General features: G+C 42.5%; 2 protein-coding genes across 2 annotated transcripts in view; one reads left to right on the forward strand and one right to left on the reverse strand.

Moving 5' to 3' along the window:
• Positions 1–919: 919 nt before the first annotated feature.
• On the forward strand, positions 920–7,432 carry LRIT2 (leucine rich repeat, Ig-like and transmembrane domains 2). The gene is made up of 3 exons (XM_035137438.2): positions 920–954; positions 1,295–2,076; positions 6,630–7,432. The coding sequence occupies exons 2-3, from the start codon at positions 1,308–1,310 to the stop codon at positions 7,430–7,432; spliced, it is 1,572 nt and encodes a 523-aa protein (XP_034993329.2). The 5' UTR covers positions 920–954; positions 1,295–1,307.
• Positions 7,433–17,109: 9,677 nt separating this feature from the next.
• CDHR1 (cadherin related family member 1) overlaps positions 17,110–23,802 on the reverse strand; it is a 57,134-nt gene continuing 50,441 nt past the window's right edge. The window contains exons 16-17 of the mRNA XM_060274204.1: positions 23,034–23,288; positions 17,110–17,658 (exon numbers count right to left, since the gene is read on the reverse strand). Of these exons, the coding sequence (XP_060130187.1) occupies positions 17,110–17,658; positions 23,034–23,288 (804 nt within the window). The remainder of the gene's footprint in view (positions 17,659–23,033; positions 23,289–23,802) is intronic.

Genomic DNA, 23,802 nt, shown 5'->3' on the forward strand with positions numbered 1-23,802 from the left:
GTTTCAGCTGGAAAACAGGCCTGCTTATTCTTATATTGGGAACTTGTTTTTTTTAAAAAAAGAACTTTATTTCATTTCTTTAAAAAAATTACATGATAGAAAAAAGAAGAAAGAAAAAACAGGTAAGGAAAACAAATATAAACATAAAGTAGTAACAAATTCTTTAAATTAATATTTAGGTTTTTTTCACTAAACAAACCTAAGCAAAATTTTTTTAACAAACATTACAAGCGTAAAATCATCAAATCATAATTTACAGAATAAAGCATACAAAAACAAAACAAAAGAAAAACGAAACAAAAGAAAAATGGTAAAATTAAAAATTGACTCCCTACTATTAATAATACCGCTTCCCTTTAAGATAAATTCCTCTTATCTTGCATTATCTAAATTTAATTTACATAGATTCACTGTACATTGTTTCTCTATACTATTCTATGCATACATTTTCTGTATTTCCAGAAAATATTATTTTGGGAACTTGTGTCATGTTGAAAGCTTGTCTCTAAACAGTTTAGAGTTAACCTATCAGTTAACCATGGGCTTCCTGGCTGAATGTCCACTGCAATTTCCTTTGGCGTATTCTATATTCTCACTTCATCCATTGAATTAAAGGTAAATATTACTTAGGGACAGATTCATAGCTACCTAACAGAGCAGTTACTTCTTAGTACAGTGATGTTTGGAAAAAACATGTGCAAAAATCCATAGGATCCCTCCAGGTCCTCAGAAGTAGCTATCCCTGAGTCAAAGAAGATTACTCCTAATAGGATTTGCTACTTGGAGGCTGTTGTTCTGTCTGTTGCAAAACCTGCACAGTGTTTACTTCAGGAAGAATATGGATCTCATCTGTCATGCATGTCTTCTTCTGCTGCTGCTTTTCTCTTATGGGGCAAACCTGACAATTTCATCTTGTGTCACAGGATGTACCTGTTCCGACGATAACTTTGGACGGTAAGAAACATTGGTAGGACTATAGAGAAACTTGGGAACGACAAGTAGTGGCTGAATTGTGCCCAATATTGCTAGTATTTTGTTTTTGTTTTTTATTCTGTTTAATTTCACGTTCATATTTAGGGCAGGATTCGTTTTCTGAAATAGTAAGTCTTCGGATATGATGCTACTGGCGATGTTAATGTACTTTTGTTTGGGTGTTAAAACGAGAAAGATGAAAACGAAGCAAGTGCATTCTTAACAGTGTCATAAAAACAGAAACCTTCACTTTGCTGTCGTTCCATGTAATGGATTTAAAACCAACTAAGCAATATGTTAACTTTGCTGATTTGCTTTCTAGGAGTTTGCTTTGCATGTCAACACCATTGAGAAAGATCCCTGGGGGCATCCCTGAAGACATCAAAAAAATTAGAATAGAAAATTCTCACCTAACAGAATTGCCTCGTGGGTCATTCTCTAATGCCAGTGCCTTGGAATATCTTTGGCTTAATTTCAATAACATCACGGTCATGCATCTGAAAAGCCTCGAGTACCTGAAGGATTTGACTGAGCTGAGATTGCAGGGGAACAAACTGACTTCAGTACCATGGACAGCGTTCCAAGACACACCAGCTTTGAAAATACTGGATCTAAAGCACAACAGACTCGATGTCCTTCCAGAACATGCCCTCCGCTATCTGCCTAGCCTGACCTATTTAGACATCTCTTCCAATCAGCTTACTGTCATCTCCAAGGATGTTTTCTATAACTGGCCTGTGTACCAAAAAACCCAGCAGCTGGAGAAGAAGGGAGATGCTATTTCCAACGCGGTCTTGGCTTTGCACGACAACCCATGGATATGTGACTGTCGCCTGCGAGGGTTTGTCCAGTTCATCAAATCTATTAGCCCTCCCATCATTCTGATGAATTCTTACTTAACTTGCTCAAGCCCCAAATTCAGAGCAGGGAAGTACTTCCATGAAGTGGAGCTGAATAACTGCATGAAGCCATTGGTATCACCCTCTGAGCAGAATCCCACTGTATATGTTGGGCTGAATGTGACCTTGACCTGTCTGGTGCAGGCTAGCCCTTCCCCAGCAATCTGGTGGACCTATATGTTAAAACACCTACGAGGATTTAATGGTAAGCATTACTCCAAGGAAAGTTATATTGATTTGTCTCTGAACTTCTAGTCAGGGGCTGACTGCATACCAGTTAAGCTGGTTAGCCCATTGGATTCAATGAGACTAAAGTGCCTTATTCACTTTTTTTGTGAATGGGCTGCCACTTACCGAACTGAAAAGGTGGGTGAAATGTGAACAACCATTGTGTGATATTATATGAGTAAAGCCAGTCAGATCCTGTTATTGTTAAAAAATCATGTTGATTTAGGAGGGCTGAAGTGTTAGATACCTTCATCACCAGTCCCTTCTCTGCCTATTACATCCATATTCCACCTTTCCTCCAAGAAGCTCAGGGTAGCATACATTGTCCCCTCCCTCCTTTTTGTTCTTACATTATTTCTGTGAAATTGACTGGCAAAGGGATAGCAGCGGCACAAGATCACCCAGTGAGGTTCATGGTTGAGTGTGGCTTTGAACCTGGGCCTTCTCAGTCCTGTTTGATACAACCAAGTGCACCACACTGACTCCCCTCTATATGAGCAGGAGACTGATGAAACAAGCATAGTTTCAGTTTAGAGGTACAGAAATCTCTCTCTGCGTCATCAAGAGAAATATGATTGTCATGATTTCAGATTGAGTACAGTGGTGCCTCACAAGACGAAATTAATTCATTCCGCGAGTCGCTTCATCTAGCTATAATTTCGTCTTGCAAAGCGCGGGTTGCCGCGGCAAAAAGCCCCCAACAAAACAAAACAAAAGAACGCCGAAAAACTTCATATTGCGAAGCACGGCCATAGAAAACCAAAACATCGCAAGACGCTTTCGTCTAGCGAGTTTTTCATTGCATGAGGCATTCGTCTTGCGAGGTACCACTGTAATATCATTTGATTTAGGTTTTGTATGCCCTGCCTTCAGTTGGCTATATTATTGAAATTTTATTGTTGTTTACTTGTTTCTCTGGTTCCATAATATTTTGGGGGGTGGAATTAAAACAAAAACAAACATACTGTGCCTGGATGGATATGCTGAGCTTCCTGGATGCTCACATTTATTATGACTTGCTTAAAAATACCATCCTTTGGGTATGAAACCCATACCATGCTGACTTAGGGAAGGAGCATAACTCAGTGGCTGACTAAATTCTTTGAATGTGGAGTTTAATCCTTGGAAACTCTAAGCTAAAAGGATCAGGTACCAAGTGATCCCTGCCTGAGATCTGAGAGAGCCACTACTAGCATATAATGGGGTAGATCTGAGAGAGCCACTACTAGACTGTAATGGGGTAGATGGTTGAATAGTCAGACTGGATATAAAATAGCACCCTATGTTCCTTAGAGTACATCAAATGATTTTAATTGGACTGCTTCAGTGTCAATGAATTGCTGATAATAGCTGAATATATCCATCATATGCCATGTGCTCTCTCTCACATTTTCTTTAAAACATCTTAATGAGATTGCCAAGTCTACTGATATTTCCCTTCTCCCAGACCTCTCCTCACATCCTCAGGGTTGGCCCATCACTGCAGTGCCATTTTGTAAGCTTTATTTTAACAATGACTGCTCTATATCTAGTATGACTTGCTTCATTAGTAATACTTTGCTTATTAATTACTTTATACATTGGCCATGGTATAGCATCCAATTGAAAGAAATTGAATTGTGGGCTTTGAGGATAATCCGGCACAAATTAGCCACATCTTCATTCTGCTAAAATCAATGGAAGCTAAATTGTTTTCTTTTCCTTCATTCCCTCTTTCTCTTTCTCTCTCCCCTTCCCTTTGATTTCTTACCTGTGCTTTCCTCTAATGTCCTGGGATGACTTACATAAGCTAAAAAACAATCACAAAATAATAAATATAACCCGCAAACCATAAAACAACAGCAGCAATGCATGAGATACAACTAGTGATACAATTTACAGGGAGGACAACAACAATAACAAAATACTTCAGTTACAAAAGGAGAGGTGGAAGATGTAAAGTTGATGTAAAGAGGTGGAAATTCCACAGTTTTGAGGACACTTCAGAGAAGGCCTTGTCACGAATCACCACCCTCACACCACAGAGGGTTTCATTAGTCACTATGAAACCCCTTTCCATTGTTTTTTGATAAGAAATAAAGGTAAAGTTAAAGGGACCCCTGACCATTAGGTCCAGTTGCGGATGACTCTGTCTGGGGTTGCGGTGCTCATCTCACTTTATTGGCCGAGGGAGCTGGAGTACAGCTTCTGGGTCATGTGGCCAGCATGACTAAGCCGCTTCTGGCAAACCAGAGCAGTGCATGGAAATGCTGTTTACCTTCCCGCCAGAGCGGTACCTATTTATCTACTTGCACTTTGACGTGCTTTCGAACTGCTAGGTTGGCAGGAGCAGGGACCGAGCAATGGGTGCTCACCCCGTCGCGGGGATTCGAACCGCCGACCTTCTGATCAGCAAGCCCTAGGCTCTGTGGTTTAATCCACAGCACCACCCATGTCCCATTTGATAAGAAATTGTTGTCAGCAAATTTTTGCTGGATTGTGACTCTTTAAAGCATATTTGATCCTGGAGCTTTTTACACGTCCATTTACTGCTTATGCATATCTGAACGGTGTATAAAATGAAGGCAAGAGTTAACAATATCAACCGAGCAATTCTATACTCTTATACTTGGAAGCAAGCTCCGTTGACTTCAAGGAGACGTACTCCTGCATACAACCGAAGGCTGCAACCCAAAGTTCCAGATGGAGGCAGTAGGACTGAACGGAGCTGCAACTGAATCTCTGCTGCTCGTGCCAACCGTGGCTGAAGTTGGCAGAGCAGGGCATTAAAATGGGTGATTATTGCTGTCCCAATTCCAGGCTGTCACAGAAGAGAGTCCTGGGTTGCCCCATTGCCGGTAGCTGCACTGGCTTAGGATACAGCAGATGCTTGGCAGGCCTCCTCCCTTCCCACAAAGTGACCCCATTTGGGGAGTTTATGCCGGCTACCACAGACGGGCATATAACCAACCAATTGGTAGCATGTGTTACCAGCAGAAACAGTAGGGACCTCCCTATCAGCAGGGGTCCCCTAACAGCAAAGCCTTGTAGAGCTGAGTGGAACCAAGTGGAATGAATCCTTTGCCACATCCTGACCCCCTCCAAGCCGTAAACCGGGGGGGGGGGTGAGGATTGCTACAGCCACATTAGAATTTTGCAGCCTTACTATATTGACTAAATTGCATGTAGCTTTCCTAAACTGATTCCTACAGGGCTGGAATTTTCCTAGTCTGGACTCAGCCTTGAAGTAAATTATTTTAGACAGTTGAAATGAAATTGATTCAGCTAGTATCTGAGTATTTCATTCCTATAGGTCTTAATTGCTTCTTTTGCAGTCACCTGAATGGTTGTCGCTAGAAACAGTGACCTTGATTTGATTCATAGACCTTATGGAGAGAAAAGGAAAGTCTTAAGCGGATGGTAAAAGAACTCCATATTGTTCTGGCATTTTGGGCTCAGTTGCCAACCAGTATGGATGACTGCTGCTCTGTTGACTTAAAAATCCTGAATGACACTAGACAGTTCATAATTTTTGAAGTTAGGGTTTGCCACTGCGTAGCTACCTTCGGTCAAGGCCTACCATGTCACATCTGAGATTTCAACAGTCACTGGATAAATCCATGTTCTTCATAGCAAGTGCTCTTGGGTCTCCATGGTGTATGAAATGTACAGACACTGTTGTTTCCTTGATCACTAGGTGATAATGTGCACTAAATAAGTGTAGGGGTATCTGAGGCCTTCTTCATCCTGTGCCCTTTTATGGTACCTTCTCCACCATCGTTTCATCTCTTGCTAACGGATATGATCTGGTCTAGTGGTGATTGTAGTGAGGAGCCCATCTTGCTCAGGAGGTCCTCAGAATAATAGGATCAAAATTCCAGAGTCCACAATCAGGCAAAATTGTTTTAAGGCTAACCAAAATAAGGTGCAAGCTTCTGGGTTTCCCAGAACTCTTCATCGAAAGCTTGCACACTCTTCCAACGTTTTTCATGGCACTGCCCCAATATGGAATTTGCCGCTTTTCTTATGGGCCGACACAGCTGTCTTTCAACTTGGGAAATTTAGAATTGTCTCCACCCCCATCGTTGTGCCTGGACACTGACGTCCAGCTCTGAAGGCCTTCTGGCGGTTCCCTTGCTGCGAGAAGTGAGGTTACCGGGAACCAGACAGAGGGCCTTTTTGGTGGTGGCGCCCACCCTGTGGAATGCCCTCCCATCAGCTGTCAAGGAAATAAACAACTTTCTGACGACATCTGAAGACAGCCCTGTTTAGGGAAGTTTTTAATGTTTGATGTTTTATTGTCTTTTCCATGTTCTGTTAGGAGTTGCCAACAGTGGCTGGGGAAACCCATCCAGATGGGTGGGATATAAATAAATAAATAAATAAATAATAATAGCTGAAATCATTGAGATGAAACCATTGCAATTTTTAATGAATTTTTGCACATCTCTATGTTGTTCTGAGACTTGGATCATGCTATTAAAATATCAGGGGATCTAGAGTGCCGGTACTACTAACATGTGTGTCCTTGTTCTCCTTCCCCCTCCCTAGCATCCACCACCCATATTAGTGAAGACAGAATTAAGTCAGAATTGATTATTCCTTCTGCCCACGTTGTGGATGAAGGCAATTACACATGCACAGCTGCTAACTTCCTTGGCAACTCCTCAGCCACAATGATGCTGAAAGTTCAAGCTCCAAGGGCGTCCTCCTCCTCCTCCTTCTCTTCCTCAGCCTCAGGTGAGAATTCCTACATCGATGTGAGGATTGCCAAGCAGACGGTCTATGGGATCACTTTGGAGTGGTACAGCTTGACAGAGAATCCAGGAGAAGCCTGGTATACCCTCCATTTTGGGAAGTACGATGACCCTAAGAAAGAGATGGTATACCTTGGCCCCGGCATCAATAGCTACTCTGTCAATGACCTCCTCCCTGCCACCAAGTATGAAGTGTGTGTTACTTTGAGGAACCAGATGCCTCAAAAGGGGCAGTGCATTGTGTTTGTTACAGGCAGTGACATCAGCGAGCTGGAGCAGCGGGAGAAGCTCATCCACATCATCATCATTGTATGTGCCATGGTGCTGGCCGTCCCCGCCGGGATGTACGCGTGTACCACCGAGACCAGGTTTAATTGCATGGAGAAATGTGCCGACTTCTGCCGCCAGAGCAGGAAAGGGCAAAATCTCCGGGCGGTCAATAAAGAGAACACATTCGACAGCTTGCCAACAGGCAGTGAAGAGGGGCTGTGCCACCGAGACTCCAGTGACGACAAGAAAAAGCTGAAGGCTTGCGAGGAGAAGGAGAAGGCCAACAAGCAGAAACCCGAGCACAGAAATAGCGCTGATCTCTATTAGCCGATCTCCGAGCGCAATCCCATATTAGATAAGAGAAAGGTAAATATAGAAAGGCCGATGGAAATATCTCACACATGTGGACACTAGGTTTTCATGCTACATCAGTCTCAACAGGTGGCAAACGTACACAACAGAACTTCTGAGGCCACCCAAAACCTACAGCGGTTGAAGTTGTTGGAAGGGTCATCATTTTAGCAGGAACGCTATGCCTCTGTCAGCCTTCTAGCTGTAATTTATGGTTAACAGTGCAGGGGATGGATGGAATTGTATCGCTTGTTGAACGAGCATAGGGTATGATTGATCAATATACAACCAGAGGGTTTTTCTAGAGACACACCTGTAATTTAGCAAAATAAAAAAATTCCTTCAGTAGCACCTTAAAGACCAACTAAGTTTATATTTTGGTATGAGCTTTCGTGTGCATGCACACTTCTTCAGATACACTAGAAACAGAAGTGTCAGACCCTATATATATACAGAGGGTGCACATATATATATATATATATATATATATATATATATATATATATATATACAGGACGCCCCATCATCTCAGGTATTGGCACCATTATATATATACAGGACGCCCCATCATCTCAGGTATTGGCACCATTACAGTGGGTGTTTCCGGCTATATGGACTCTGTTCTGAAACCATATGCTATCAGTGCTCCCAGCTACGTACGTGACACCACAGATTTTCTGAGGAAAATACAATCTTTGAACAATCTTCCTAACAATACTATACTAGCCACTATGGATGTGGAATCTCTATACACCAACATCCCACACAATGATGGTTTACAAGCCATAAGGAACACCATTTCAGATAAAACCACAGCGGACTTTGCTACCAAACTCTGCCACTTTGTCCTTACCCACAACCACTTCAAATTTGGTGATGACCTGTTCCTCCAGATCAGCGGCACAGCCATGGGCACCCGCATGGCCCCACAGTATGCCAACATCTTCATGGCAGATTTAGAACATCGTTTCCTAGACTCCTACCCACTCAAACCTCTCTTGTACCTACGATACATTGACGATATTTTTATTATCTGGACACATGGACAACAGACCCTGGAAACCTTCCACCCTCTGTATATATATATAGGGTCTGACACTTCTGTTTCTAGTGTATCTGAAGAAGTGTGCATGCACACGAAAGCTCATACCAAAATATAAACTTAGTTGGTCTTTAAGGTGCTACTGAAGGAATTTTTTTATTTTGCTTCGACTCAGACCAACACGGCTACCTACCTGTAACCTGTAATTTAGATTACTGAATTGTTTTAGGACATCCCCACACCTTTCCTTCCCATTGTAGCTGCTGGTGAGGGTTTTTTTTAAAAAAAATATTAAACAAACAAACAAACAAATAAAGCAAATTCAGAAACAGGACCTTAGCAACAGCACTGGTCAGACCAGGAGAGTTTGTCCAAGTGCATTTAAAACAAGCAAGGTGGTGGAGATTTCGAATTCAGATTAAGAACTCTTCTGCACAGAAATAACTCGGAAAGACCGAAGCTGTTAAAGAAATGGAAGCAAAATGGTTTTCTTAAAATACCATGTGTTTTTGTTTGTTTGTTTTTAAATCACATCAGTCCAAATCTGACTTCAGTTGTATGTAACAACTATTGGTTCCAGAAGTAAACATGCATCTCTACCAGCATGAAAAGAACATTAAAGAATATTTAAAGCACATCCCTAAAAAGCATTTACTCTTAACTGAGGTACAGTTCCTAGCACAATACAGTTATCGTGGTTGTTTGGGGCAGGGATCTGCTTTCAATGTCTGGTATGTTTGCAGCTTTGGTTAGATCCAGCAGGCTCTTCCCAGGTTCTTGTAGATCTCTCTTACTGGTTAAAGTCAGCCATAACTTTAGATTTAACTTTATTGTCGCCTTCTAGTGAGCTTACAGAAGTAATTTTTTTTTTATCAGCAGCACAAAAAGTTAGTGGCGTCTTAGTTAATGGCGAAATTAGACAACAGAGCTTATCGTTCAGAAACCCTATTTGCTGCTAAAATGAAGTGATACTTAAAAGTATAAAAATCTGGGTGTCTGGGGGTGAGAATTTTGCTGTTTAGAAAGAAAGATGTGCCCACATACCTGTATGCAACCAGCCACACAAGGTACACACTGATCACAACAAGGATTCTTAGTTGTCCGCACAGATCAAAATCCAATGTCCATGGAGAAAAGATGCCAGTTTCAGGTCTCTCCCCCCACCCTCGGTAGTGTGGGGGGGAACGGAAGGCTGTGGGGGGGGAATCTTTAAAGAGGCAAATGATAGGTGGGGAAAGGATGAAGCACATCTCTCCCTAGGGATGGGTGAATTTGTCAATTTTGGTTCTCTCAGCTTCTCATTTTTCCAACTGATACTCAGTTCTCCACATTTTGCAGCAATGCAGGTTGAAAAAAATCCATGAAAATTCATTGTCATTTTAATTTGAATTTCTCCTTTAAAAACAATGCTTTTAATATGCAGCGTTGACTAATGTCAAGCTTTGCAAGTGATTCCCCCGAAAATAACACCTTTTTGCACATTATTTTCACCAGTATCTTCATTCTTGTGCCCACTTCCCCCTAACAGACGCATTTTTGTAGACACTGGCTGGAGAACTCCATGTTCGCTTATTTGGGTTCGCTTATTGCTCCCGAATGTGCAGTTTTGATAGATTCAGCTTTATACGAATACTTAACTGGGTTACTCCTCAATCCCTACATCTCCTCACCAATCAATTTCACACACGCATTGCATTAAAAAAAGGGGGGGTGGACTTCTCAGATCTTCCATGCCACATCTAATTTTGCCATTAGAAACAATCCAACAATACTTTATTCCCCAAATGTAAAATAATTGATAGTAAGACAGTCCATTTTTTTGGAAAACTTACTCGTCTCCTTTTTGCAAAGGACACCCAAGGCACTTTACATTAGAAGCAATTAAAATACAAAATAGAAAGTTGCCCCTCCCCCCATCAGTAAATGATAATTATGTTTATTGAAGCCATTTTCTTTTAAATGTGTGAAATCCCCCCTCCTGAAAAAGGTATACAGACCCAGTAGCATATCTGCATGCAGAAAAACTCTGTTATCTACCTGTCTGTCTTTATGTATGTATGTGGCAATTTTGGCCCCAGAGTCTGAAACTTTTGTCAATATTTTTTTAACTGGGCTCTTAAAAGATGATGTAGAAACAGTGCTATTTTTTTAAAAAAGAATTATTATTTTTGAAGTTGACTCTTCTTCAAAAGAGTTCAGCATATTTAGTTTAATCCCCCACAGCAACTCTATGAGGTAGGTTAAATTGAGTGGTCCAGTGACATTTAATGATGCTCAGAACCAAGCAGAGATTTGGCCACAGGTCCCCACTGTTCCCTAGGCCATGTTCATAAGCTCAGCAAAATTTTATATTCCAGAGCTTCTAGAGCAAGCATGTCCAACTGGTCGATCACGAGGTGTCCCTGATCGATCCTGGCCGATTGTGTGTTTCTGATCGCTCCCAAAAAAGCTCAACAACTTTGGTTAACCCATTGTCACTTTTTTATTTTTTATAGTGGGAGTAGATTGCAGTCTCTTGGGAATCGGACATGCCTGTTTTAGAGCAGCTAATTTTCAGGATTTCCTTGCTCCTCTAACAACGACCATTTCAACACATTATTATCCCAATCCTTAGATATGACTGTGTTATCTTTTGGATATTGAAAGTATGTGCGGTAGAAAGAAGTTGCTGTTAGCCGAAAACACACGTCTTGAAATAAAAGAAATGGTTTTTCCAAATGCGTTTCTTCTCTGTTGTGACACCTTGATTCATTTTGCACATATACATGTGGAGGTTGATGGGGAGGGGGCATATCGAAAGGACACACACACCCTAGCAAAAATGCAAGGCTTCAAATGTCAACGCTTCAAATGATTCAGGTGATCATATTGGTGACAAGCTATTAGGAAGAGAGAACAATTCGGGGAGTTCAGTGACCTCATTAAATAGATTTTTTAAAAGTGGGATGGGAAAGGAAGGAAATGAGCAGGTTTTAATTTGGCATCTCAAGCATCCTCTGCAAAGTGAAGTGTTGAAGCACCTTTTGAAAAATGTAATCTCGCCTGACAATTCTATGCCATTAGCTCATGAGAAGATGGTACAAATGGGGAAATGGAGTGGTCAAAATAAGAATGCATAGATCTCAGGCCTGTGGATAATTTTTGACTTTTAAAAAACTTGTAGCGCAATGGAAGTTGAATTGATCATGGCTCAGAACAGTACCAGATTTACATATAAGCTAAACAAGCTATAGCTTAGGGCCCCACTCTCTTGGGGAACCCCAAAAAGAAATCAAAGAGGAAAAAAACTGGATGTACATTTCCAAAATATAAGATAAAAAAACAAATAAAATAAAATCTACATACAGCAACAGTGTTTAGTGTTGTGTAGGCTCCTATGACGTAAGTAATGGGCCCTGTCTGCTCCCTAAAATATCACTGGTTTGCTCATTTCTATATATAGGGTGCCTACATTCTGCATGGACTGATTGTATGGGCAACGTGTGCAAATGGCTCTAGATACCTATTAGGTCCATAAATTACCATATAGCATTTATTCAACACACAAAAAAAACAGCAACTACTTGTTGTTGACAAAGGACAGCTGGACATATAAAGGGCACCATTACCTTCAGTAGCTTAGGGCCTCATCAAACCTAAATCCGCCCCTGGCTGAGAACCAGAACGTTTCTAATGGTCAAAGGATGCGGTTTAAGTGCCATGAAAAACTACTTGTCCTTACCCATAACTTCTGCTTCTACTCCTTGCCTTTGAAACCCTACAGTCCATCTCACCGTGATCCCCTTTCTCTGCCAATTGCTTCAAAAGGGTGAATCTTAACAATGGAATTGTTTAAAAACTTTTGCTGTGGTTGCATGCGTACACCGGTGGAATGTGCGTATTGTTTTTGTGCCATGGCAGTGAAATCCTGCTTGTGGGCTTCACAGGGACATCTGATTGGCTATCACAGGGACATCTGATTGGAGTAGATACTGGGGGCACAGGTGGCGTGGCGCTGTGGTCTAAACCACTGAGCCTCTTGGGCTTGCTGATCAGAAGGTCGGCAGTTCGAATCCCCGCAATGGGGTGAGCTCCCGTTGCTCGGTCCCAGCTCCTGCCAACCTAGCAGTTCGAAAGCACGTCAAAGTGCAAGTAGATAAATAGGTACAGCGGGAAGGTAAACGGCATTTCCGTGCACTGCTCTGGTTTGCCAGAAGCAGCCTAGTCATGCTGGCCACATGACCCGGAAGCTGTATGCCGGCTCTCTTGGCCAATAAAGCGAGATGAGCGCCGCAACCCCATAATCGCCTTTGACTGGACTTAACTGTCCAGGGGTCCTTTGCTGGAGTAGATGGGAAATTGGCCTGATCCAGCAGGATCTTCTTATATCCTTATATCCTTACTCAGATATTAGGTAAAATTACATACCAACTTAGTGTACTAGGATAAATCCACACTGAGGTTTTCATGAGGACTTTTTTTAAAAAACACAAACGGATATGGAAATGTGGATAACTGAACTTAAGGTTGCAAAAATGAGAATCTGAGAGAAGCCAGAATCGATGGATTCACCCATCCCTAATTTTGACCTTGGGACCCTAAAGGCATTGAAGGTCAAGACATCTTGGCCAGTGACAGGGTTGTGAGAAAAGGATCTCACCCATTGATTTGCAGCAGCCGAGAATTTTTTGGGCTGAAGGCTTCTAGCAGAATCTGGGCCGGATCTAGGCACATCAAAAAAAGTTTCAGGAAAATGCATATTAAACCTCATAATGGGAAATCGTGTTGCCAAAAGATGGAACTCCACAGCGCCATCTGGTGTGTTATAATGCATTTTAAATGCTTTTTCTTTACTAATGTAGCCGAGTCCCTGGATTGCCTTGACCCAAGCAATGCTGAATATGAAGAATTGACAGGGGTGACAATGATCAGAACATAAAAATAAGGCAACAAATGCATTTTACAAGTTTTTATTAACAAAAACATTTGGAACGCAGTTTACTTAGCGCATAATAACTGCATTTGGTTTGGGGGTGGGGAGTTGCACGATGTAAAAGAAAAACAGGTATCTCTTAATTATGTTGGAATCTATTAAGTCTAATATTATAAGTCTTTTCTTGAACATGATGCTGAGGGTTGCCACCTTTTCAGCTGCCAAAGGATGGGGCAATCCAGCCATTTTACATGTCAGTGGGCAATAGCTGCTCTGGACTCCTTTACAGGAGGGGGAAAAGAAGAATTATGCTTTGTTGCCCATTCTATCAGTGCAGTCGAGCCCTTTGACTGCATTGTGAAGTTGTAGCACACTCATGCTGGGGAGAGGGAAGGATCCGCAGGAGAAATTTAATCCTGCTACACCTTTCCTCCCGTCTCGTTCTAATTCCAACATTCTTGCGGTACCTTAAACACATTTTATGGTGGCATCTTTAGCATAATAAAATGTGCCGGTCTTTAAGGTTCCACAGGGCTGTTTGTTAATTTTGCTACAGACTAACACAAATATCCCCCCCCTCAAAAAAAAAAAAAACCCTGGCAAAATGCAAAATATGCTTTTTGTGGTTCCATAATTTTTTCTCCCTCAAACACATCATTTAAAAATCAAATGGAGTACTGATTCAAGTTTCTTTGTGCACAAAATGTCGATTCCATAAAACGTTTATCTGCAACAGGTTTTTTACATATATTACGGACAGATATATTTCAAAAATATGAACAATCCATACAGATTACAAACGGATGGCAGCCCTAGAGGTTTTTTTACCCTTGTTTCATTGTGCAATAAAACACTGTGTTAAGAAAATAGCAATGCAGACAATTCTTGGAAGGTTTTGGTACCTTAAAGAGAATTTGTTTAAGTAGGTTCAGAAACAAAAAGAAAGATGTTGTACAATTTACATATCATCCCATGATTTGGATGTGCCCCTCTGGGTGTAATATAAGAAATGTGCCTCTTTCTAAAGCTATTTATGACGCATATACTCAACTCTTCATCTGAAGAGCTCCAAGCAGCTCACATATAGTTACTGGGAGGACTTCTTTCAAATCCATTACATGGCCAGACCTGATAAACTTCAACAATAGGACTCTTTCATGTGCCTTCAAGACATTATCTTCTCCTGTGACTATTCATGGAGATCTCATGTGGGGTATTCCCCTGGGAGTGAAATTTACCAAATTGAACAGAGGGACATTTTGTTAATCTGGTTCGGGGGTAGCCAATGTTGCGCCCTCTGGATTTTGCAGGGCCAAAGTCCAAACACCACTGACTATTATTATTATTATTTATTATATTTGTCAGTTGGTTTTATTGCAAAGCAAATGAAAACAATAAAAACCGAAAACCACAGCAACACAGGCTAAAAACATAGCTAAACGAAAAGGCAGGGATACAAGTGTCGCCCCCCCCTCCCCGACACAATGCGACCCTTCAGATGAAGGGCCCAAAATGGAGGAATGGAGAAAGGGTTTTGGCCAGTCCGTAAAGCTCGGTGGAGAAGGTTCCAGGCCTACTTCCTTGGGGTCAGCAGTCCACAAGCAAAAAGGCCTGTTCTTGAATTGTCATCCTCTAAATCTCCCATGGAGGTGGCACACAAAGAAGGGTCATGTTGGCTAGGACTGATGGGATTTGGAGCCCAATAATATGGGGGGGGGATGGGACCACATTGGTAACCCCATGTCTGATTGAACCAGCCTTCGCCTCCTTCAAACACCCTGATGTTCCTTCCCAAAATGAACCCATGAAGTCACCATGAATTGCTTTGATGGCAACTCTTGCTTAGAACTACCGGTAGTAAGGAATCAAGTTAGGGCCACCAGCAAACCAGTCTAGATATGATGCAGGTAGAGTTAGGCTTCCCTCAACCTTGTGGCTATTAGAGCCAGGGGAAAGTCGGGATATCTGGACAGGTCTGATGGTGTCACAGCTCACCTGTGGATCCGTCGCAGTGGGTGAAATGGAGGAGGTTTCAGGAAGAAAACACACACAACTCCCTCCTATATCCCTCGGTTGGCAGGATGCCGCATGAAAGCCTTACACCATGTTTATAATGATATGGCACTAACATTCCACATGATGCGGTTTTAAGGGATGTTGCTACATTCCTTAAAAGGCTTCAGCTCAGAAGTTTACCTAAATTGTGCTGCATCTCAAAATGATGCCGGGCTGCAAGCGATTTCTGTCTTTCTCCTGTTCACACCTTTTCTTTGCCCAGCTCCACTCCAAGGCAAACACATCTGACACCATGTTCCTCGTTTAACTGCCTCGTTTGTAGTAATTTAACACCAGGGGAATGTTCAGATTGTCTCTCTGCAGCACCTTAACTTCACATTCCCATAAACACCGGCATTTTAAACATTCAGTGGTAAGGATGCTCATAAAGCAGTAAAGCACTGTTTTGCCGCAGTGTAGGGAGCAATTTTGCCTTTTATAGAGAAAGAACTCTAGGTTTTTCCACTCCTCCATAAAAAGTTTAACGTCACTGGTCTGTTGCGATGAGGCATATCACATAGAGACGAGCCGACTCTCAATAATACTGAGTGTGATGAAAACATTCCTGTTTTCAGTATAACTCACCTGCTTACTTTATGGACAGAAGTGGCTCTGATAAATTTTGTCAACCTATCCTTACTTGTCATTCAATGCATGTGCCCCAATACTGTTCATGTTACCTGTGATTAGGGATGACATGAATACCTCTGACTGCACACCTGTGAGCAGAATCAGGGTAAACACAACTCTCCCTCACTTTCCCGAAGGTGAAAAAACTGGATTGCAACTAGAAATACCACAATTCTTGCTGGGAAAGTGATACTGGATGCTGTTGGCTGTCACCTCCTGCCATGATCCCTCACCTCCTTCCTCTCTCATTCAAGAGATTTTCTTGGACAGGTTAGGGCAAATTGCATCATTCACACCTCACATTGGGGCATGTTAATCTGTATGCTCGATGCCTATATGATTGGGAATGCTGTCAAATTCTGGCCCGACTAAATCCCGAGTTATGGCTGGGGCAGAGCAATTTATAAGGTCAACCAACATCTGAGCTGGACCCCGGAGCTACTGAATTCCAGCGAGTGGCATGCTAGGAGATGGGGCAGCTTGTTAGGCTTCCTTGGCTATTCCTCGAGGACTCTGGCATGAGATATTTTAAAACGTTCAATATTTCAAGCTGAACTTTAAAACAGATCACTGGAAAGCACTGGCCAGATACAGAACAAATTGGCATCCTGAAAATCGCAGCACACAAACACACGAGCAGACTTTGCAGCCGGAACCTGTATAAAAAGGTTGTAACAAATGTGCACCACTTATTTACCATAAACATAGCTGCCAAGTTATCCCTTTTTTAAAGGGATTTCCCCTTATGCTGAATAGGCTTCCTCGTGAGAAAAGCGAAAACTTGGCAGCTATGCATAAAGTTATAGGTGAAACAATTGCACCGGGAGATAGGATATGTACCGGCATGCGATCCGGGCGAATGGATGCGAAACACCGAGAAGAGATAACGAGCGTTTTCAGCTTGCGGGGAGTTTAACAGAATTGGTACAAAATGCAAAGTAAGAAAAATCACACCATGTACCTGGAATGGCACACAGAAGACACACTCCACCTGCAAGCTGTGGGGAGGAGACACTAAATGTGAGGGCTTGCCGCATTTCTCATCTCAAACCTCTGCTTGAGCTCCGACACCAGGGCATTGTGAGATGTGCAGACCGCAGCGCCTTTCTTCGCCTGCTTTTTCATAATCTTCGGACTCAGCGACCCGGATACTGTGGGGACCCTCCATTCAGAGACATAAGTCTTGAGTGCTGGGGCTGGAGGGAGGGCTGGAGCAGCAGGTGGCGGAGGAGGAACGGGCACCTGCAAGTTGTTGTTGCTGTTCTCATTTTGCAGGCTCTTGGCATCCTCTTCGACGGCAAACTTCTCCGCAGCGTTGCTGGGCCTCTTGAATTTCAGCCACTCCACCCTGATCGTCCTGCTTGGTTGGTTCTGCCTCTTTTTAATGATCCGCCTCACGGGCATGATTTTGTTGGTTCTCTTATTGCGCCAGAACATGGCGGTGGAGATTAAGATGGTGATCGCCACCATCACCCCCATGACACCAGCTAGCACTCCTAAGGCTTTCATGGGGTTATCTTTTGTTTGCATCAAAAAGGCAGCCATAGGCCCTTTGTGAAGAGTCTGTAAAAGAGTACAAAGATAACATGGTGACTTAACTCTGGGGCACAGAGAGAGAGAGAGAGAGAGAGACTGCGCTTTCATTTGTCCAAAATATGTGATCCACACCACCAGGCCATCTCCAATTTGGCATCCGAAATTCAGATTTAACACTAAGAAGGCCAACTGCAGCCATTAAATAGTGGAGCCCTTCACTCAGGATGTGGGGAGTTTTGCATCATTCCTATGCAATACTCTATCGTCCGTCGGTTGCAAGTGGAAACAAAACCACTGGGTTGTGCAGCCAAGGACTTACCCATGCAACAAACTGGTGACAACAGTCATTCCTATTCTCTGAGGAACCCTGGAAATTGTAGTTCTGTTAGAACAGACACCAGGGGTCCCTAACCAGGCAGAGGGCCTTCTCGGTAGTGGCACCCCCTTAGAAGATCTCTGAAGGCAGCCCTGTTTAGGGAAGTTTTTAATGTTTGATGTTTTGTTGTGCTTTTAATATTCTGTTGGGAGCCACCCAGAGTGGCGGGGGGAATCCAGCCAGATGGGCAGGGTATAAATATTAAATTATTATAATTATAATGAACACCCATAAACTAAAATGTCTCAGATTCTTTGGGGGAAGCCGTCGCAGTTAAAACCGGTATCAAATTGAGATAATTTCGTAATATATCCATAAATGGAAGGCGTTCATTATGCTTCAGATTTCATTTCAGAATCCCCCTAAATCAAAGCAACGCTTTCCGAGAAAATAGTAGTAATAAGATTTTCTCAACGTGTCGCATCTTCAACTGAAAACATTTTGAGGCTGTCAATTTGGTTCTTAAACAGCAGAAACTGAGCATGTTCTAGTACTCTTTTACAGACATTACGAAAACAAAACAAACCACTCCAATGCTATGAGGTAATGAATGTGAGATGAAGAGACAGGCTGCTTGTTTCCCTTTTAAAGAATCCAAAGCTTGATTAAGAGGTAATGCAGCCTCTCGATATGGCATATTGAGGACAAATGAATGGAAAAGTTCACATAGCATTTTAGCACATAGAGCGCTGTGGTGGCCGCCGTTTAATTTTCCTGATTTTGCCCTGAGGATGGAGTCTGGATCTTTTCACACTTTTCCAGTACATGATGGTGGAGATCACCATGGTAAGAGAAATGGAAGAAAGGACGCCACTCATGCAAATCCCAAATAATGTCCATGGACGTTTCTTGAGGCCTAAAATATAGGATCTTACCCTTGATTTGATCTGAAAATGTCAAAAATAAGAAAACCAATCAACCTGTGGACCACCGTCATAAAGGTTGCATCCAATGTAGTGCAAAGGACCTCATTCTGTCAGTGCAAGGATGTCTGCTTGTGGGACACAACTTTCTCCTCCCTCCCTAAATCTGTTCTGGGATTCCTCCCACCCCCCTGCAACGTATTTGGGGAGGGCGTGGGGGGTGAACACAGGCAGAAGAAAGAGGAGGGAGTTCTGTTGTGCAAGTGGAAATCCTCGTACTGCCAAAATACGAAGTAATTGCAAGTAATTGAAGCAGATAGTTTAATTAGACAGCGCCTATATGATATCGAGCAACAGAACAATTTGGTCACCATAAGGAAATTTTGTCCATTGTACGATTATTTCCCACCTAGTCATTTTGACTCTTTGGCAACCTATTTGCAGAACTGAACAATTCCAAAATATACAGATGTGCTTTTACTTATGCAAAATTAAATTTACTGCCGACAGCTGTGCTTGAGGGTCAATTTCAAAAAAATCTGCTGGAAAAACAGTTATGTCCATGTGGAGATGGCAGTATTGAATCAGTAGTTCATGTGCTTCTAGCTTGAACTCTTTATAAAGATTTGAGGAGTGAAGTTATTACCCGGAAGCTGTACGCCAGCTCCTTGGCCAGTAAAGCGAGATGAGCGCCGCAACCCCAGAGTCATCCGCGACTGGACCTAACGGTCAGGGGGTCTCTTTACCTTTACCTACTATCCCTACCAGGTCGCTCAACAATTGCTATTGTGTCCTTTCTTTTAGCAGATCAGGATAACCAGGTGACAACAAAAACTGCAAAAAAAATTTAGCAGGGACAATTAGAATAATATGTATTATTCTATTATTAAGACTGGCTTAGTTGTATGGTACCTAAATCTAAACATGAAGCAGGTGTTCTTCATCTGAGATCAGGGATTGGAACCTGAGCTGCAGAAGCAGGCAGAAAATACTGCTCTCTTGAACTGACAAAGGCAGATATCCAAGCTCCCATTGTCTAGCTTGGACTTGACCAACTTTTCCTCCTGACTGTCCATTGTAGGAGACTGCAATCTCCTGCACCAGATTGCCAAATCCTGAGACACCATTCCTTTCCAGCATGGCACCAAGTGCTTTCTGCCTCCTTTCTTGCTTGCTGCCTTGATGGCAATAGCACTGTTACAACCCAGAGGTAATGGTGTGCAGGATTCCAGCCTTGGAGACTGACTACACTGCACTGCACTGACTTTAAGCAATGACTTTAAGCAATGGCCTTGGAGACTGACTACACTGCAGCCCAGGTCAATGGGAAGATTCTTCTGCTGATTTGAACAGTACAGAATCTCGTCTTCCTAAGATTTCTGGAGCAGGCCACAATCAATGCATGTTCTCTTTAGCTGCCTGAATAAGTTTATCTGTTACACACTTGACTCAGCAGTAAGCGTGCAAGAGAAAAACATATTCATCGCACGAGGCACACTTAAACTGAGTCCCATTTCCTCACTGTCCCTGTGCGTCGTCACAACAACAACAACATAATTTATTATTCATACCCCGCCCATCTGGCTGGGTTTCCCCAGCCACTCTGGGCGGCTTCCAACTGAATATTAAAAACAGTACAGTATCAAACATTAAAAACTTCCCTAAACATCCTAAGTCTGCTTATGTCAAATGTAAAGGAGATGAGGCTGTTAATAAAACACTCAGGTGTGTATTCAGTGATACCTGATTTCTCATATGAAAGCTTCCTGCTGCATGCCGTTTTCAATTTCCACATGGCACTAGGATGCTACTGAAATGATATGTATCGGGGCTGGAGCACCCAGAAAATTGTGGAGCTGCTAGGCTGCTAATTGGGATCAGCCATTGTGAACATATTTTGCCATTGCTTAAAGAGCTGCACTGGCTCCTGGTTCGTTTCTGAGAACAATATAAAGTGTTGGTGCTCCCTGTTAAAGCTTGGGATCTGGAAACAGCTCGCATAGCTGTCTGCTCTAACATTCACCTGCTTGTGCACAAAGATCATCTTTGGATGGCCTCCCCCAGGTACCCCACCATCAGATACAAGGCATGTGGCAACTGGGAAGAGGGACTTTTACCAGAAGCAGGCAGAGTCCAGCTTGTGTGGACAAGTGTAACATGTAGCCCGCCTCTGAATGAACCTTCTTCTTATCCATTTATGTTCAGGGCAGATGGTTAGATAGTCACCCCTTCTAAGCTTGTGTTTCTATTAGCCAAATATCTTATGGACTATAGACAAACTTTCACAAAACCATTGGTGTGCTCTGTCACTGCAAGGACCAGCCTTTCCATTCCAGGCCACAGAAATCTAGGATTACGCACTGTCATTAAACAAATACCTGTAAACAAGGATAGGGGAAAGCAAACAGCATATGCACTTTCCTCCCAGTAGGTATGAAAGAAAGCGTTGGCTTATAATCAATATCACTTTTTGTGTGTGGTAAAAATAGGATCCATTAAATTAAATAGCCTTGGGATTTTATTTTATTTTTATCGCTGCATTGTTTGAAGAGCAAAAGGTTTTTTTGATGCATGAAACCACCAAACCTAGCCGCAGGGCATCCATCTCGAAGAGAGCAGCGTTCTGCTAATTGTGATGGTAAATGTTAATCAAAAATAGGCCTGTTTAATTACTCATTGTGATTAACACTGTTGGACACCTCTAGTTGTGTTGTCAAAGAAGCTTTTCCTTCAGAAAGGAAAACAGAGCACTGTTCTGTGGGGTGAAGGGTGCCGGGTCAGACACAATGAACAGATGCATTCAAGTACATCCTGGGGCACGTTATACAGAGAATGCCTTATTTGCATGCCACTAGCTTTGATCCTGCCATCTCCAGTTGGAAATGATTTTTCTAGTGTAGTACAGTATATGCTAACCCTTTTCCTCCTGAAAAAAGGTCACAAAACCTTAAAGAGGGTGGGTGGAGTCTCAGAGGTGGAGTCATGTACCATGCAAGCTTAGGGTTCATCCACACTTCTGCTCGCTATCAAATCAGAGCAAACATCAATCTGGTTTCCTCCAGATGGACATTTGCACCAATTTAGTGCACAAGTGTGGGTTTCCTGGGGGAAAGCAGTGAGGAAGAGGCTAGACTGCATGGCCCCATGCTTTCTAGGCGTGGGAGAAGCGGAAATGTGGACAACTCCTACTTAGGCGCTAAGCATTGTTGCAATGAAGACACAAATAAGACAAACAGGCACAGGCTCTACTATAAAGAGACCAAGATATGAAAGCAAGGAACTGAGCTATTGCAGAGGAAATTACAGACAGCATAGTGAAGAGTTTCAGGTGGACACTTGTAAATTATAAGGTTTCGGGATAATAAAGCTAGGTATGGCTGAGGGGGCGGCATTTCAAATCTCTTCGCCACCAATTTGCAATGCTTATTCAAGGGAAATAAATATCCTAGAGCAGATGGGTGGCTTTCTGTTTGCTGATATTAATTGGCATTAGATTGCCACATGTCTAGGTTGCCCCTACCACATCTATGTGGTCCGCAGGGTAGAAGGGAAATGACCGTTTAACGAATCCTCTGTATATGTGAAGCAGATTGACAAGTCTGTCGCACACCCCAATACACTCACCCCAGCATTGGACTCGCCATCGCAAACATTCTGAAAATATTGTTTGGGAAGTTAAATGTAATAATAAAGAAGGAGTTACAGTGTTCTTCTAATGAACCATTTGGAGAACGGTTGGTAAAATCAAGGGTGAGTTAAGATACAAAGTTAAAAGAAGAAGGAAAGAATAGACGTGGACCTTTAAGACAATTGTTGTGGGCCTTCATGAATTTCTCCTTCTCCATTTTCAGTATAGGGAAAGCAATTGTAGCTTCTATTTGGTAGCGATGAGGCTGAACAATGCAACAGAGAGGTCAGGGGTGGACCCATTGCCAGTATCTGAAATAACTTAGGATCCACTTGATCCATAGGTAAACTCTACGCTTCCTTGACCCAGAAATGCCAGAAATTCTCATTTCACAGCTGACAGTACCCCCTTCCTTCCATCTAATGACTCAAATTATGACGCTTTTGCAGTGGTGCCCATTACAAACCACTGTTTCTCAACCACAAATCTTGGGTCTCCCCATTTGCCATTTCTCTCCAGTATCTTATCCTCTTACCTCTTCTGTGATATCAATCTTCAGGACAGCGGTGGTGCTAAATGAAGGAGAGCCCCGATCTTTGGCTTGAACTACCACCGACCATATGCAGTCTTTGTTGTTGGTGATGTTGTGAATTATGTCCAAGGATCTTATGTAGGATTTCAGTTTTATTTCTCCGGTGCTTTGGTCTATATCAAACACATTGGCAGGATCTGCTTGCATAATAGAATAGTCAACTATGTTATTGGGTTCTTCCGCATCCTGGTCTATTGCCTGTTGGAGATGGGGAGAAAAAGTGAAAGAGAAGTGTTTATTGAATGGCAATCTATTTTAAAGAGGACCGGTTCTTTTGGATTCTGAAGTGCCGTACTTTGAGCATGGCTTCTATACCAGAACTTTGTGAGGTGGGGTTTGGTTGGATTCCGGAGTAGTTTAAAAATCTATCTTGTACCATTCTTCCATTTTATATTCTGCTTGGTATAAAGAGGTGTGGGATATAGCTATTAATGATAAATTGACATGTGCCATTAAGGTAAGATGGGGAATATGCATATGGGTATGGTTAAATCCTGTGCTGACCCTCTGTCTGTTCCCAGCAGGGAATAGCAGTGTGTACCCAAACTGAGCAGGATTTAACACACACCCCACTCATTTGTTGCCTGATCCGAGCCATTAAGAAGAATCAACCAGCCTTGATTTTCCACGGGTCTCTCTAAGCTGTTAAGGTAGGTAAAGGTAAAGGACCCCTGGATGGTTAAGTCCAGTCAAAGGCGACTATGGGGTTGCG

The sequence above is a fragment of the Zootoca vivipara genome, chromosome 5, assembly GCF_963506605.1.
Source record: "Zootoca vivipara chromosome 5, rZooViv1.1, whole genome shotgun sequence".
Taxonomy (NCBI): Eukaryota; Metazoa; Chordata; class Lepidosauria; order Squamata; family Lacertidae; genus Zootoca; species Zootoca vivipara.

Excerpts from the sequence above, each read along its gene's own strand:
- LRIT2 (XM_035137438.2), top strand. The coding sequence starts at position 1,308 with ATGTCAACACCATTGAGAAAGATCCCTGGGGGCATCCCTGAAGACATC. Across the intron at positions 2,077-6,629 it reads ACACCTACGAGGATTTAATG|CATCCACCACCCATATTAGT; the intron begins GTAAGCATTACT and ends CCCCCTCCCTAG.